This window comes from Verticillium nonalfalfae (genome assembly GCF_003724135.2).
Source record: "Verticillium nonalfalfae strain VnAa140/NRRL 66861 chromosome Unknown scaffold_79, whole genome shotgun sequence".
In the NCBI taxonomy this organism is placed as follows: Eukaryota; Fungi; Ascomycota; class Sordariomycetes; order Glomerellales; family Plectosphaerellaceae; genus Verticillium; species Verticillium nonalfalfae.
Window position 1 is genome coordinate 111,167 of NW_021167304.1, and position 16,374 is coordinate 127,540.

The following is a 16,374-nucleotide window of genomic DNA, read 5'->3' on the forward strand; positions in this document are numbered from 1 at the left end:
ACTTCTCGCCTTTCTGTCAGTCATTAGCAGAGCGTCATATCAGGCCTTAGAGTTTTATCCTTGGTGATACCACGCGCACGGACGGGGACGTGACTGCGAGAAGGCAGAGGTCGGCCAGCCACGCAGGAGTGTGTGTCCAGGGATATGAATATCTTCAGCAGGCTGGTCTGGTCTGGTCTGGTCTGGTCTGCGTTGGTTGTGTTGCAGGTTGTGGCGGCACGGCGAGGCTGGGTTCCTTCATTTGCACCTTTTCTTTGTGGTAAGACCATAATACGACCCTGGCCATATGCAACATGACTTGCGGCCGCGCAACGACGATGCGCTGCAGGTTGCGTCCAGCCAGCTTGAATCGGTGAATGATGTCAGTGTGACCGAGGAGCCATACGCCATACGCCGTCGCAGACGCTTGGGCGACTCCAGACTTCTTTCTCTGCGGGTGAGAGGCAATCTATGGCGAGCATGAGCGGCGACCCGAAGCACGGCTGTGCCCTGCGGCGTGATGATCGTGATGTTGGCATGGTAGTTGACATTGTGTACGAGATATCACCGTGAACAGCCGGGTTTCGTCACACGTAGAGCAGACATTGGAATTACATAACGTCAGTCAGGCAGTTTGTGGGAAGCGTATGGAACCAACTGGTGGTGGCCGCTGAATCCGTGAATTGTTTTTGTATTCATGACCCGATGAGAAGATTTTCGCCGACGAAGAAGACTTCCCTCATTTCCAGAACCAACCCTGATCCGTAGCTCCTGTTTCATTCTTGTGGTTATCTGAGTTCTCTCCATACCCCTTTTCGCGAGGGCTGCGAGTAGCGGACCACGAGTAGTGGGAGCGAGTTTCCGTTTCTCGGCCGACCTCTTTGCCTTGATCGTCATAAGTAATGCTGATTCTTGTTGTCTTGGTGTTGCCGTTGACATCCTTCTGCTCCTGGACCGTCTCATCGACCCGCCATCCCTCTGGTAATTCGCGTGGACTGGTGTCACGGATTTCGCGCCCGTTGCCTTCTCTGCTCTGGTCATCGACGAACGCAAAGGCCTTCATCAGCTCCTCCAAATGTGCCTCGATACCTCGGGGGTTTTGACGACCTGCGATGGTATCGTATGCCTCTTCTTCCGTTTCCTCCGTCCCTGAAGAAGGGCGAGCCGCAGTCGACTCCGTCAGAGGGCTGTCGGAGGGAATTGTGGCCCTGGCCTCCTTTGCCTGTTGGTCGTCGTCCTTGGTGGCAGACTTGTCGTCGAAACGATCGTCCTGTGCCGCAAGCCAACGACGCCATCTCTCACTGATCATATCCTCCAACGACGCTGGTCTCGGTTCCCAGCCGTCCCACAGTCCTTGTCGACAGAGCTGATGGAGCCACAGCACAGGCGGGAGACCCTGGGGGTACAGCCGGTTCCATTCCTTCTTCAGCTCGCATCTCTCTTTCATGTCGGGTAGGCCTTGTCCGCTGCTGACCATGAGGAGATCTTCAAAGGCATCCTCGAAGCCGAAGTGACGAGGGTCAGCTCCCTCGGGCAAATCTGAGGGGACCGGCTGGCGGAGGCCACGCAACTTCAGTGGTGAGTGAGGCGAATCGACGAGGAACGAGATCCAGAGACTCTGGTAGAGGGTCTCTGCAAGCACCTCAGGGTCCACCAAGGAGGCTAACCAGGGCATGGAATTGGCGTTTGCGGGACCAAGTGCTGGGTCACGGCTCACTCCATGTTGTTCCGCCGGCGCCTCAGTCACGCCAGTGCTGTTGGCCGGGGATGTGTTGAACGTGGTTGCAGGCGGGTCCATCCACTGGGTGTTCATGGTCTTGGAGAGAACCGTTGGCAGGCCCAACGCGCCCTGGAGGGCAGTCCCGATCTGTTCATCGACCTGCTGCTTGAGGCGGTGGAAGAAATTGGTGAAGGGGTCGTCGCTCGGCATGTTGGGTCTTTCTGCGCATCAAGCAAGGTAAGGAGATGTGAGAACGTGGTGCGCTACACCACAGAGAGCTGGGTCTCCTGCCAGCAAGCAAGCAGCAGACAACTCGCTACGAAGGTTTTACGAATATAGAGACAATACGGAAACAGTCAAAGGCTAGAAGGGGATAGGAACACGGGCAGTTTTGGCAGGATCCTGCTGGATGGAGACACGGTCGCAAAGAGAAAGGTGAAGATGAGAAGGAGCTTGTCGCTCTCGACTTGGAGTTGAGCGGGGAGTCGAGAGGTCAACCAACATGCATCACCCCACTGTGACGTGGTTGGCAATGTGTGGCACAGTCAGGTCAGCCCGACTGTGGCGCGCATAAACGGCGCCGCCGGGCATCTCTTTCGTCAGCTGTCTGAGCCGCTTTCTGCCTCTGCCTCCCGCGCCAAGATGGATTCGATCTCTTCGCCTCGACAAGCCCGCCAGCTTCCCTGATCTCGCGCAGGGCCGTCGCACTCGTTCGCGTCATATTCGTTGCTCGTACTTTACGCCTGGGAGCGACTGACACGCCCGCCCACCTCGACAACAGGGCATTCGACCCCCTTCGATGACCCTCAATCTGACCCGCAGTAGCTGTACATGGGTGTCGACATCCCGCTGCCGTACCGTTACCTCCAACATTCCGACAACCTCGCTGCACGTTCGAGCATCCCGAGTGCTGCGCCTGTACGCCTGAGTGCGATCGTCTTCGCTACTCGCCAACGATGGGCGTCCTTGGGTCCTTCATGCCCAACATTGTGCCCGGTCCCGGTTTTATCCGCCGGGAGGACTCTGGCAGCGACGACAACAATGGAGACCTGCAGAACTGGTCATCTCTGATCGGCATCACCACCGCCATTGTCGGTAACGTCCTCATCGCTCTTGCGCTGAATGTGCAGCGCTATGCGCACATTCGTCTGCATCGCGAGCGCCGCCGCGTCCGCCGACGAGCCAAAGAAGCATTGAGGTCTAATCAGGACGGCGTCAACGGCGCGAGAGGAGCCGCAGGAGGAACATACGGCACGCTGGGCACACCACAGAACCACGCCGAAGACGAGACATACTTCAATGGCAATCATGCGGGGAATGGAACGTCGGGGGCATCCGATTCTCTGACCCGGTCGTTCCGGTCCGAAGACTCAACCGAGTCTGACAGCTCTGGGGACGACGAAGAGCAGGTTGCCTCAACCTATCTCAAATCGCCATACTGGTGGGCCGGCCAGATTCTCATCACTCTGGGCGAGCTCGGCAACTTTCTGGCGTATGGGTTCGCGCCGGCGTCCATCGTGTCGCCCCTCGGCGTCGTCGCCCTTATCTCCAACTGCATCATTGCTCCCATCTTTTTCAAGGAAGTCTTCCGTCAGCGAGACTTCTGGGGCGTCATCATCGCGACCGGCGGCGTCGTCACAGTCGTTTTGAGCGCCAAACAAGAGGAGACAAAGCTGGACCCTCATGATGTGTGGGATCACATCACAACGATCGAGTTCAAAGTATACCTTGCCGTGACCGTTACGCTCATCGCCATCCTCATGTGGGCAAGCCCTCGGTATGGCCACCGAACCATTCTGGTTGACCTCGGCCTTGTCGGTCTCTTCGGTATGTAGCATCCTTGGGCGTCAATTCTGACGAAGCGGGAGGGGGGGGGGGAACGACCTTCTTCACGTATCATGTACTGACCGCTCCTCATCAGGTGGCTACACTGCCCTGTCGACCAAGGGTGTCTCCTCAATGCTCTCGTCCACCCTTCTTGGCGCCTTCAAGACTCCTGTCACATATGTGCTGCTCTTCATTCTGCTGTTCACAGCCGTCATGCAAGTTCGCTACGTCAACAAAGCCCTGCAGAGGTTTCCTTCGACACAGGTGATCCCCATCCAGTTTGTGACGTTCACCCTCTGTGTCATTGTCGGCAGTGCCGTCCTGTACAGAGATTTCGAGCGCACTTCTGGCGAACAAGCGGGGAAATTCATCGGCGGCTGCCTGCTCACCTTCTTTGGCGTGTTTCTGGTCACTAGCGGCAGGCCAGGGGAGGACGAAGAAGAGTCCTACTCGGAGATCGATGGCGAGGAAACGATAGGACTCGCTCGTCACGATTCGCACCATTCTGCGCAGCATCCGTCAACCCCTGGCGGGGCGTCAAGTTCCCGTCGTTCCTCCAAAGTATCACACGCCAGCATCTTCCAAACCGACATGCAGCACGACAGCGGGAAGCCAACGCTCAGGAGGCCATCTATCAACCCACCCAGGACCCCCGGCGAATCGGCGCCACTCCTCAGCAACCCGTGGGTCATGTCAGGCGACGAATCGCCTGTTCGCGGTGTGCGCACCATCTCTGAGGATGCGGTGGCCTCAATGATGACACCTTCCGAACCCGCAACACCGTTCCGGGACGGCCTGGGACCAATGTCATACACAGCTGAACCTCAATTGACGACGCCGCGCCACCTCTCTGTCCCCGCGTCACAGAGGCCGCAAAGTTCAAAGTTCAGTGGGCCGTTCTTCTCGCCATCACCCTTGTCATCAACAGTCAGCGCTGTGGTCAAGGACACCCTGCTGCGGAATGCCGATAATCCCTTGCTGAAGAGGCCCTCCATGAGACGCCTCCGGACCAGCATTCGCGCGAGTCTGTTCATGTCGGAAGAGGAGCAGCAAGTGGCCGAAAGGCGGGGTCTGGCCTCTCGCTCGCAGGATGAGCTCAACATAATATCGGACGAGCCGATACAGCCCAGGCAAGAACCACGCCTTGCGTCGGCCTCTGGCGGGACCGGTCGGCCTAGAAGTCTGAGTGATACCCTGGGTGAGCTCTTCAGAGTGAAGCGGAAGAAGAGGGATCCTGCCGAGGGAGGGCTGGAGGAAGATGCTCCATAGCCGTGGCGCTGTACTGTCATCTCGACACCAAGCATTGCATTTTTGTAGGGCGTTTCCGGACATGGGACGGTGGCTGGTCGTCTCGTCTTCTCTTGTGGTTTTTAGGCCCCAGTCTACCGGCCTTGGATATACATTTATTACAATTATTGATCAATACTTTTCCGATGACTGAAGGTTCCCTTGACGCTACGTTACGTTGTAGTCTGTCGCACGTTGTCTTCCCATGTACGGTCTCTCTTCACTAATCCCAATCCCAAGCTCAAGCAAAAGTAAAGCATCACGTCGCTGTCCTGGTGCGCCGAACCTTGTAACACCAATTGCGTTGTCGATATGCACACAGTTTCCAACCCAAAGATTGCTTTCATACAGCAATTGAATACATGAACAGTAGCACCAACTTCCCAGTCGCCATAAACAACTCGTTGTATTCACTAGATACGACAGCTCAGTGGAGTCAAATGGATATCATCCAGCTTGCATCAACCAAACCTTGAAATGACCTAATTAAGCCTTGCCGCGCGACTGAGCCTTCTTCTTCCGCATCAACCTTTTCCTCGCAATCAGCTTGTGCTGCATATCCTCCTTCTGCTCTTCCTTGGCTGCCTTCTTCCCCGAGACAGCCGCCGTCTTAGACCCACCAGCAGTCTTGCTCGCTGGCTTGCTTGATGTTTCTGCAGGCTTAGCCGAGCCAGGCGGCTTCGCTCCAGTCTTCAGCGCAAATTTCTTGCTCGACTTCTGACTGGGCTTGGACTTGTGCTTCGCGGTCTTCTTCTCGGGTTCCGGGGCCTGCTCATCTGCAGGCTCCTCCTTGTCCTCTTCGGCCTCTTGCTTCTTGGACGTTTGCTTCCCCTCCGTAGCCTTGCGCCTCTGTACGACCTGCGCGTTCTCAATAGCGAATTCCGCCACCAGACGTTGCTTGCGGCCTTGGTCGTTGTCCATTTGATGTCCGTTGAGCCATCGGAGGCCCATCAGTGCCCATCGATGAGACGAGTACTCGATGAAGCCGTAGCCTCGACTCTTTCCGCCAGCTGCTTCGGTGACCTTGGATCCGTCACGACTCTCAAACTCAATCTTGGCCTGGCGTACGATACCCTTGCCCTTGAGCTTGCGGTTGTGCTCGGCCTCCTTCGCCTCCTTGTTGGCGCGAGCCTTTTCCTCCTTCGACAGCGGCTGGCGCAGGCCGTTTGTGACATCTGTAGCGAAACCGACACAGGCCTCTCGCGCCAACTGCTTCAGCTCCTTGGAGGTCATGCTATGAGGAATATTACGGACGGCAAGACGGGTCAGACTGATGTGCAGGGAAGGGTTGCCCTCCACAAGCTTCTTGCGTTGCTGTCTGCTCTTGTCTCTCATCATGATCTCGGCTTGCGACAAGCTCTTGTACATGGCTGACCGGGTGTCGAGCTGACCCTCCTCGAGGAGGAAGAGCCTGCGCTTGTCGTTGGCCCGGCGCTTCACGCCGGCATCAGCGGCCAGACGACCAGCATCATCCTTGCTGACGGCCTGGGCAACAGACAGCAACCGACCGTCCAAAGTGTACTTGCCTTCGGGGTCTGCCGTCTCGTCTTGCAGGATGGAGTGCTTGCCGACAAGAGGAGCGGCTTGACTGCGAGGGGCATTCTTTACACAGGCCTTGGAGTCGGCCTCGTCAAAGAAACACACAAAGCCGGTACCGGCAGGCCGGTCCGTTGCGCGATCCATGACGACACGAGCGTACCGAACGGGACCAAAACGGGCGAAATGGGACTTGAGCTGCTCATCAGTCGTTGTGAAGGGCAGGTTGCGGATGAACACGGTGGAGTCGTTGTTCGTCGTCTTCTTGGCGGCCTCGGGTTGTTCTGTGGGTTTCGATTCCTCGGCGTCGCTTTCCTCTTCCTCGTCGGACTCTTCGAGCTTGGCGCCGTCGTCTTCATCGTCGTCCTCGTCGGACTCCTCCTCTTCGTCGCTATCTTCTTCGTCCTCGAGATTGCCCATGGTGTTCTTCATGAAGTTCTCGAGATCCGCGTTGAGTTGAGCATCGGCGTCATCCGAGGCTGGCTGCGCAGACTTGACAGACTTCTTCGCAGTCTTTTCGGTTTTGCTCTCGGGCTTCTCCTCGGGCTTCTCCTTGATCTTCTTGGCCGGTTTGGCAGGCTTCTCCGTGTCGGCTTCAGCGCCTTGCTGGTTATCCCACTCCTCCTTTTCAACAGCCCAATCAACAGCAATCGTTCTTCCGTCAATGCCTTTGCCGTTCATGGCCTTGATGGCATTCTCAGCGTTCTTCTCGCCACGAATGGTGACGAATCCGAAACCCCTGAGCCTGCCATTGTTCATGGGAAGATCAGCAAACTTGATCTTGCCGTAGCTCTGAAAGAGAGCCTGAAGCTGTGCCGGGGTCTTGACGCTCCATGGTAGGTTGCGAATGATGAGCTTGGGCGACACCCAAGCCTCCTCTATCGCCTGCGACTTCTTTTGCTTTCCGACAGGGGCAAGAGTGGCAGTCCTAGGTACTGAGCTGTTCTGGTCACGGTTTCGGGCTTCAGCCAGATCGACCGTGATGCGACGTCCTTCCCAGAGTTCGTTGTTGAGCTTCGCTTTCGCCTCAAGAGCATCCTCGGCGTCAGTCAGGGTAACGAATCCAAAGCCTCGCGATTCTTTCGTCGCCTGATCCACGACAACCGTGGCGTGCTTGACGGGGAAATGTTGGGAGAAGTAGTCGGCAAGGGACTCGCTGGTGGCGTCAGGAGGAAGCGATCGAACGAAGAGAGAGCGGTTGGCTTCGACCTTGGCCTTCTTTGACTTCGGCTGGGGAGCACCGTCGGCGTGATGGTTGGCGGTGGCCGGGCCCCTGGAGCGCTTCAGCGCATTGGCAGAGGGAGCCATCGTACGTTGTTCAGATATGGCTTGGTGGATTGGTAAGATTGTTGCGTGTACGAGCTTGCAAACTGAAGCTGCCACGAGCTCTCTGATTTCTCTTTCCCTCGCTGTAGATCAGATTAGGACTGGATTTTTTTTCGGGACGGGCTCGTTATCGGCTGCACTTGAGTTCTTATCAGCACGTGGCGCCAGCTGGACCCCGCACTAATCCATTTCTGGCAATTTATTGACTGGAACCACAACAGACGCGCCCCCAAGACTGGTGATAGCGACTGCCAGCGCACTAGGGGTGGGAGTGCTTTCCAACAACACCGAAAACCCGACATAATCACCCAGCTACCCATGACCAGACGACAGCAGCGGCACTAACGAGATCTTCCTTCTTCACAAACCTGATCTCAGGTTCAAAAACTGACACAATGCCGAGCCGAGTACCATCCCGGTCGACGCGGACATCCACCGCCGTCTCGCACAAAGCATCATCATCAACCCTCAACCCCAGAGCTTCGACCACATCGCGCGCTTCTTCGTTGCCCGTGGACGTGCCTGCCGAGAATCCAGACAGCCCGCTGCGCTCGCAAATCTGCACCGTGTTCCGTGACGCCCAACGAAACACCGCGTCCCATCGAAAGCTCGTCGTCAACCTGCGCAAGATCCAAGAAGCATGCTGCTACGAGCCCACGAACCCGAAGAAGACCGATATGAACGATTTCGACGAAGAAGCTTTCAACCATGAATTTGTCAGATGCGTGTTGAGGGTCATGCCGGTCAAGAAGAGCGAGAGCGTCGGCGAAAAGGTCATTCGCTTCGTGGGCGTCTTTTTGCGACACGCCAACGAAAAGGACAATGAATTCCTGGGAGAAGCTGATGAGGACGCCAGCGTCATGCCGGAAACACCGAGTACGCGACTCACGAGTCTTCTCATGGAGACGGTGCTGCCCCTTTCGATGGCCAAGGACAAATACGTTCGGTATAGATCGACGCAGCTCATCTCACACATAATCAACTCGCTCGACGCCATTGACGACGAGCTATTCCAGAAATTGCGACACGGGCTCCTCAAGAGGATCCGCGACAAGGAGGCCATGGTACGCTCACAAGCAGTCCTTGGCCTCGGCCGGCTTGCTGGCAATCAGGCCGAAGCGGGCGGCAATTCGGACGATAGCGATGGGGATGATACAGGCCTGCTTGAGAAGCTGCTCGAAGTCCTTCAGAACGATCCGTCGGCAGATGTGAGACGGTCTCTTCTTGTGAACCTGCCGATTCTGCCCAACACTCTGCCCCATCTTCTGGAGCGGGCGCGCGACCAAGACGCTGCTACCCGGAGGGCTGTGTACTCCAGGCTGCTGCCCGCCCTGGGCGACTTCCGCCACCTATCGCTGTCGATGCGTGAGAAACTTCTGCGCTGGGGTCTGCGTGATCGAGACGAAAACGTGCGCAAGTCTGCTGGCCGCCTCTTCCGCGAGCGCTGGATTGAGGATTGTGCCGGAATCGAGCCCACTGAAGAGGGCCAGCAAGCGGAGCCAGCTCCTCCCAACTTTGATGGTCTCCAGGAACTCCTGGAGCGTATCGATGTCGTCAACTCGGGCGCAGAGAATGGCGTCGCGCTAGAGGCTATGACGGGCTTCTGGGAGGGCAGGCCAGACTACCGCGAAGCCGTTGTCTTTGACGACCAGTTCTGGCAAACTCTATCCGGAGAGTCCGTCTTCATGGCCCGCAGTTTCAACGATTTCTGCCGTAGCGAAGACAACAAGAAATACGAGTCGCTGCTGGAGGAGAAGTTGCCCGAGGTCACCAAAGTGGCGTTCTACCTCGAGCGTTACATTGGTGTCCTCGTAGATGCTATCAAGAGGACGCAGCAGGCCGCCGCGGATGAAGACGAGGAAGAAGACACTGTTGAACAAGAGTTCATCGTCGAGCAGATGCTGCATATTGCCATTACTCTGGACTACTCTGATGAGGTGGGCCGGAGGAAAATGTTCGCCCTCCTTCGGCAGTCTCTTTCGATCCCAGAGCTGCCTGACGACGTCACGAAGCTCACAGTCAATGTCCTCCGAGACATCTGCGCTCCTGATGCAGCCGGCGAGAAGGAATTTTGCAGCATCGTTCTGGAGGCTGTCGCTGACGTTCATGACACCATCGTGGATGACGTGGCACCCGACGCCGATACCACAGAGGACAGCTTCCACTCGGCAAGGTCTGAAGTGGCTGGCGACACCACGCCCAAGAAGCGGGGCCAGGGTTCGGAAGAAGACGAAGAGGAGTCTCAAGCGAAAGCTATCAAGGAGATCATGGTCAACATGAAGTGCCTGCACATTGTTCAGTGCATGCTCTCCAACGTAGCTGGGGATCTCCAACAAAACGACCATTTGGTTGCAATGCTCAACAACCTTGTTGTGCCCGCCGTACGAAGCCACGAGGCTCCAGTTCGAGAGAGGGGCCTGGTTTGCTTGGGCCTGTGCTCTCTGCTCGACAGATCCCTGGCGGAGGAGAACCTGACGCTCTTTATGCATTTCTTCACCAAGGGTCATACTGCTCTTCAGATCACCGCGTTGCAAATTCTTACAGACATTCTCAACGTCCATGGATCTCAGCTTCTCGCAACAACTCCAGCTCTGTTGAAGGTCTATATCAAGGCGCTCAGGTCCGGATCCAAGGCTCCCGAGGTCCAAGCGGCCGCTACCTTGGCGGCATCGAAACTTCTGCTCGGCCGCGTCGTTACTGACCATGATTCCTCATCCGAGCTCTTGAAGACGCTCATCATCGCCTACTTTGACCCTTCGAGCGCGCACAACCAGAGCGTGCGACAAGCACTCAACTACTTCCTGCCAGTCTTCTGCTTCTCTCGCGCCGAGAACCAGGAACTCATGCAGTCCGTCGCATTGGACGCACTGCATTCGCTCTACAATATTAGGGAGAGCCTGGAGGACGACGATGCCGACGTTGATGAGGACATGCAGAGCCTCGCGACCATCGGCGCTTGTCTCGTTGATTGGACTGACCCAAGGAAGTGCTACACCCCAGGTCTGGGTCTGGACACGGAAAAGAAGGCAGCCAATGGCGACATTCACCTCAACTTTGCCCTCGATATCCTCGAACGTCTGAGCGGTAACATGACAAGTAAGCGAGCCCACCTTGCCCCCTTCCCCCGCTTCATTCTTACTGACCCCTCGCGCAGAGGAAGAAAAGAAGGTTGTGGCGCCCTTGCTCGGCAAACTCTACATTTCACCAACGAGCTCAGAGGAGAAGATCCGCGAGACCTTTGACGAGGTGTCCATCGCCGTGAATGACAAGATTGTGTCCGACACGACCGGCAGGAATGCGCTGAACAAGATCCACATCAGCTTGGGAAAGATTGTCGCCAACCTAGGCGAGGCGGGAGCCGACGATCGCCGTGTCAGCAGGAGCGTGTCAGTTGTGGGCGATGACAGGACAGAGACGGAGGGACGAACGGTCATCACGGAACCTCGCATCAAGGAAGAGGATGAGGAGAGCCAGGCAACGAATGCCAGTCGTATGGACGAAGACAGTGACGAAGGGACGGTCATTCAGGGCAAGGAGAGGGATACGCTCGTGGACGATCTCCTGAGCGAGGAGGAGCTCTGAAGGGGAGTGTACTGCGGCGGATGGTTTGCGCTGGTTATTTTGTAGTCCTTGGTTTGCAACAGTCGTTTGGTCTGGGATGGCACTGAGGTGGCAACGGGTTTATGATGATGAGGTATGGCCTTTGTACATCTGCTATGGGGAATCTATGGAATGTGCGAATATCTGCGATTTCTCCAAGGCTAAACCCCCCGTGCGCTCTTGTGACCATTTCATGACGGCGCGCCCATCCAATACAGGCCGCTGGCCAGCAAAATGTTGATGAACAAGTGCTGGCCTATGCCCCACGCCATGCAGTAGAGGTATTTTGGGGAAAAGACGGTCCAGATGAACAGGTGCGTCCGCAGAGCTGTGCACGCAGCCATGATGAACGCGACGCTGCAAGTAGCAAACAGCGTGACGTTCGTGAGATGTCGGAACAGTACAGATGAGTCAGGCCTTCCACGAGACCTCTGCAGCAGAAGCAGATTCGTTGCTGAGGTCCAGTATACGGGCCCTGCCCAGTTGCTGATGAAGGTCAAAAAACCGACACCCACCACGTTGAAACCCGAGACTCCGTTGTAGGCGCTGGATAGGTCGACGGATGAGATGGCATTGGTGCCCCCGAACGCGAAAAAGGACATGTACTGAAGAAGTATTGACGTGGTTGAGATGGTGGTGACATCAAGATCCAGGCTGGCCAAGAAAGTATACTGGACCTCAAAGAGGAGCAACAGGGGGATATTTGTAACGCGCGATTGCGTGGCTGCGAGCAGGGCATATAGGTAATGAAGCAGCTCGGCTGGCGAATGTGAGTTGCAATGCGACCACGTTTCGGAGGCTGAAGTTGACTTACCCATGGACATGGCGCTGCTAGGTTCCGCAACCGATTTGGAAAGAGCGTACGCAGCCACTGCTGCAAGATCAAGGAACACAATCCGGGCACGAGTCACCAGTGTGAGCCTTTGCAATGCGGCGCTGATGTCGTGTACGAATCCTCCAAGAAGCTCCGGGGCATCTTCGCGCGTGAAGGCAAGCTTGAAGGTCAAAGCTGACAAGATGAGGATGAAGACGATCCCAAACGACATCACACGCGATAAGCCTGAGAGACAACGTTGGATACGAATGCCCAGCAGTGCGTATGTGGCCCCGACGAGAGCCCAGAGAGTGAGCGGCGATGCCATCAAGAACGTTTTCACAATGTCCGGCTCCCCGGCATGCTTTTGGCCCGTCTGATTCCACGCCCGCACTAGACGAGTGGACAGTAGAGCTAGCGAGAGCTGCAAAGCCCTTGAAAATGGTTGCTTGGTGCTGGAATCTAGGTCAGCTCTCTGGTTCGGAGGGGTCGCAGGGTCAAAAGAAACATACTTTCGCAGCTGAACGATTCCAAGCCCACCAAACCATGCCGACGTAGCCCAGTACCAGAAGTGATGCTCCTCTTCTACGAAGCTACTAGCAAACATCATGATACCGTAGGAAATCGTCATGATGACGAATGGTGTATGGCTCCAGCAGACTTTGAGGAGCAATGCGTTTGACACGAGGGCTACAAAAATAAATGCTTGCCCTCCAATGAGTCTAGGCATGTCATAGTTGCTCGCCATATTGCTCATCAAGTCTTGGGCTCTGCCAAGCCACTGTGTCCCGTCAGAACAATTGTTCGTCGCATATGTCGTGTGTTCACTCACCTTAGAAATTGCCGACACCCATTCCGAGTCGATTGGGCTGTCATCCTTGAATGACTGGCGCTGAGTATCAATGCGCTGCCATTCGCATGCTAGTCCTAGTGGTTCATCCTCAGGATCGCGACAGGCACTCTCATCTTGGCTCTGCTCCAAGAGATCTGCACCAAATGTAGCTTCAAAAATCGTCAGGATTTGACGAGCATTCCGGACAAGTAGTTGTATCTGGTCATCCCCTGAGAATCGTCAGTTTGGACGAGCAAACATATCGACTCAAGCATAAGCACGTACTCTTGGACCAAAATGGAAGGAATTCCTGAATCAGAGCGCCTAGGTTGTTCCGGGGCACGGGGAACCCGAGCAAGGCGCCTAGTGTCGGAGCTATGTCGGATTGCTCGACCTTGCTGTAGTAGTTAAAGTCGTCTCGATACGAAGTCGGCGACTCAAGGTTCATATTCGATGATATGGCACTCAGCTTTGGGGAGATGAACACAAGGGCGGGCGAGGTCTCCCCTGGCGACGATGCGCCGTGGTTGCCAGCATCGTTCATTCCGTGATCACCGCACAGCACAAGCAGAGTCGAAGCGAGGTGGTCATGGCTCTCGATAGCGTTGTAGATCTCCTTGACCAAAGCGTCCATTTCTCGCTGCTTGGGGACCATGTTGGGACTTGTCCACTCGTCAGAAGCCAGAGCAGGAGATTGGGGTAGGAAGAGGATGTGACAAACCTGGAGGGCCCGGCTTTGTGGCCGATATGGTCGAGGCCCAGATAGTGAAGCACCATGGTGCTCCAGTCCTTGTTACGCAGTTCGTCTGGGACGTGCCTCGTGACGTTGTTATCAACCTCGGTGAAGTCCTGCCTCCCGTCAGCGTCAGACTCACTGCGATTACAGACCAACGGGCTACTTCGCAGTGATGAACCTACCGAGACGAAGAAACTAGACGTGCCATCGGCACGATCAAAGGTGTCAGGAAACAACTTGAGCCATGTATCATCGCCATACATGACCATCTTGCCGGACTTCTTAGCTTTCATCTGGGCAAGCCATGTGTCCTGGGCTGCGAGGGTGGATGAAGTGTCGCCTTCATCAAAATTGAGGATGACGTCGAGGAAAGATGGGATTGAGCCGGTCGTGATGGCTTTGATACGCGGCATGGTAATGGTAGGAGACCGAGCATTGGCAGTGAAAGGCAATGCATGTCCTCGGCGGATCAGGCTAGACAGTCACGTCAATGACTGCGGTCGTCAAGGCATCGGCGGAAAGGGAACAAGCAGGCATACTCTTGGGTGAATTCAAATCCACTGTCTCCTGTGTACACGAAATCGCTAATGACTGAGCATTAGCGCCGCGATGAGGACTCAAAGGTATGTACTCAGATGGACGGTACCTTCGGAGAGCGTCCACGACCATGAAGACCAGGCGGTCAAATGGTGCTGCTGGAGGGCTGCCATATTCGAGCGCCTCATACTGAGCCAGGCCAGACAGGAACGGTTTGTACGGAAAGAATCCCGTGGCAAATATTATGATAGACACCGGTATCAACAAGTTCGCTATCACGAGAAACAACGTCTCGAGACGAGATGTGTTGTTGTAACCCATCGTGATGTGAGCCCATCAGGGTGTACAATAACACAGGCGTGAGACGAAAGCAAGCCTGGAAAGATGGGCCACTCAGGGAGCGAAATTCACGAACGAGCCCTGGAGAATTCAGTCGGACAGAAGTGCCTGGCGGAAGAGTGTAAAGGATGCCTTTGAACGAACGAAATAACAGGCATGCCAGTCTCATCCATGACCCGCGTTGAACAAGCTGAAGTAAGGTGCCTAGGTAGGTAGTGGAAGAAGACGAGACGCGGGTCGCCGTGTCTGACTTACAGGTGTACGAGACCTGCAAGGGGGACTCGTCGGGGGTACGCTTACATCATGTGGAGCACTCTGATTGGGTGTACTTTGGGGTCTTCATGCTTTGCCAGCGGGTCTTTTAGGGGCACGTCAGTGGAAATATAGGTACCTTAGCAGGCTTACAAGGCGCCTGGTCATCTGTGCTGGAGTGAACTGACCTGTTACAGGAGATGCACTTCCAACCTCGGGTCTGAACACGAATAGTTTCTTTCAGCTTGCCCTGATGTTCAATGTAAATGTAGAAATCCAAGTGAAGTCATGCGAAGCAAGTCTCAGGCAAGCGATGATGTTTTAAGCAAACCAGCCTAGCCACAGTATCACAGAACTTGAAGACAATATATTCAATAGTTGACTAGAACTCCATACTCCCCTTGTCAAATAAGACAATTGGCAACTCATTTCTTGCCCTTACGATCTTTGTACTTGGGGAATACAATCCTGGACGTCTTCCGCTTCTTCTGAACCTTGCCAGCGCTCTTCGGCTTGCTTGCTGGCTTGGCGCCCTCAATGTCCATCGTATCTGTTGCGAAGTCAGTATATGGAAAATTTGGCCTTCAAAATATGATGGCCTCGCAAAAAGGGAGCGACATACTGGAGTCTTCCACAGGCTCAGAAGCTTCAGCGGCGGGCTCATTCGCAATCTCAGCTAGAAGGTTGCAATACTCGGTCAATTACTCTGATTCTTCCACGACTCATAATCTTGTCATTCACCGATGACAAAAGACTTACCATCAAGGTCCTCCACGTCCATGGTCGTGTCCTGCTCCTTTTGGGGCTTGGGCTGAGCAGCCAGTTCCAACAGCTTCGCCGACAGGCGCTCCGTTCGAGCAGACTCAACAGGACCGAAGACATTCTGCTTCAGCCTCCGGTTGTTCGCCTTCCGCGTACTCGCCCTTGCACTTTTGGCCATGTTGAGTTTAGGTTCCTGTGCGGGTGGAAGGCCTAAGTCTGGAATTAAATTATGCAACGTCCGATCCTGTGATTGAAGGATTGGTTCAAATTTTGGCGCTGTCGTTGCAAGTTGAGGGACGTAGGCTGTGAATGCAGACACCACAACGGTGAGTGTAGATTTCAGTATGAAGGAATCGCAGGCGCAAACGAAAAATGAAAAGGCCCCCACCACTTTCTTCGACATGTTATCTTATCGGTTTATGCAGGTAGCACCCCTCGCTAGCGCACTCTCCCCTAACCACACCCCTGCGATCTTCCTTGCGACAGTCTACAACCACACCTTAGTGCCGACGACAACGACTCCCGCAACCGCAAGGCGACCAACCAGGAATGACCTCAGCGCGAATCTGAGGTAGAGAATTCTCGACGCCCATCGAACCATTTGCTGCATCCTGCACTCGCATCATTCTCCTCGCCCATGTCCTCGGCCGGCTAACTGCTCATGGGCCTCTCGACCCTGCTCTTTTTCCGAATTCGACAGCGCGAGCGACACGCGCCCTCGACAGACTCTATTCCTACAAATTGGCGTCCACGCCTAGCACACGTACCCTTCGTGTGAACAACCGGGCCACGACACGTCCCTACGCCATAGCCATAAGCGCGCTCGG

General features: G+C 55.4%; 6 protein-coding genes across 6 annotated transcripts; 2 read left to right on the top strand and 4 right to left on the bottom strand.

Annotated features, from left to right (window-relative positions):
• Nucleotides 1–718: 718 nt before the first annotated feature.
• On the bottom strand, nucleotides 719–1,909 carry D7B24_008604 (uncharacterized protein; the record flags this gene model as incomplete). Its single annotated transcript, XM_028642690.1, has 1 exon — nucleotides 719–1,909. One exon carries the CDS (start codon nucleotides 1,907–1,909, stop codon nucleotides 719–721), a length of 1,191 nt encoding a protein of 396 aa, XP_028493538.1.
• Nucleotides 1,910–2,655: 746 nt separating this feature from the next.
• NIPAL2 (NIPA-like protein 2) lies at nucleotides 2,656–4,795 on the top strand (the record flags this gene model as incomplete). Its single annotated transcript, XM_028642691.1, has 2 exons — nucleotides 2,656–3,526; nucleotides 3,621–4,795. 2 exons carry the CDS (start codon nucleotides 2,656–2,658, stop codon nucleotides 4,793–4,795), a joined length of 2,046 nt encoding a protein of 681 aa, XP_028493539.1.
• Nucleotides 4,796–5,299: 504 nt separating this feature from the next.
• NOP4 (RNA recognition motif-containing protein) lies at nucleotides 5,300–7,657 on the bottom strand (the record flags this gene model as incomplete). Its single annotated transcript, XM_028642692.1, has 1 exon — nucleotides 5,300–7,657. The coding sequence occupies one exon, from the start codon at nucleotides 7,655–7,657 to the stop codon at nucleotides 5,300–5,302; it is 2,358 nt and encodes a 785-aa protein (XP_028493540.1).
• Nucleotides 7,658–8,070: 413 nt separating this feature from the next.
• D7B24_008607 (uncharacterized protein) lies at nucleotides 8,071–11,257 on the top strand (the record flags this gene model as incomplete). Its single annotated transcript, XM_028642693.1, has 2 exons — nucleotides 8,071–10,771; nucleotides 10,830–11,257. The coding sequence occupies 2 exons, from the start codon at nucleotides 8,071–8,073 to the stop codon at nucleotides 11,255–11,257; spliced, it is 3,129 nt and encodes a 1,042-aa protein (XP_028493541.1).
• Nucleotides 11,258–11,466: 209 nt separating this feature from the next.
• On the bottom strand, nucleotides 11,467–14,515 carry LAS21 (major facilitator super transporter protein; the record flags this gene model as incomplete). Its single annotated transcript, XM_028642694.1, has 9 exons — nucleotides 11,467–12,035; nucleotides 12,090–12,284; nucleotides 12,357–12,544; nucleotides 12,602–12,870; nucleotides 12,922–13,151; nucleotides 13,207–13,583; nucleotides 13,643–13,770; nucleotides 13,840–14,131; nucleotides 14,304–14,515. The coding sequence occupies 9 exons, from the start codon at nucleotides 14,513–14,515 to the stop codon at nucleotides 11,467–11,469; spliced, it is 2,460 nt and encodes an 819-aa protein (XP_028493542.1).
• Nucleotides 14,516–15,210: 695 nt separating this feature from the next.
• D7B24_008609 (uncharacterized protein) lies at nucleotides 15,211–15,725 on the bottom strand (the record flags this gene model as incomplete). Its single annotated transcript, XM_028642695.1, has 3 exons — nucleotides 15,211–15,335; nucleotides 15,408–15,461; nucleotides 15,545–15,725. The coding sequence occupies 3 exons, from the start codon at nucleotides 15,723–15,725 to the stop codon at nucleotides 15,211–15,213; spliced, it is 360 nt and encodes a 119-aa protein (XP_028493543.1).
• Nucleotides 15,726–16,374: the final 649 nt, after the last annotated feature.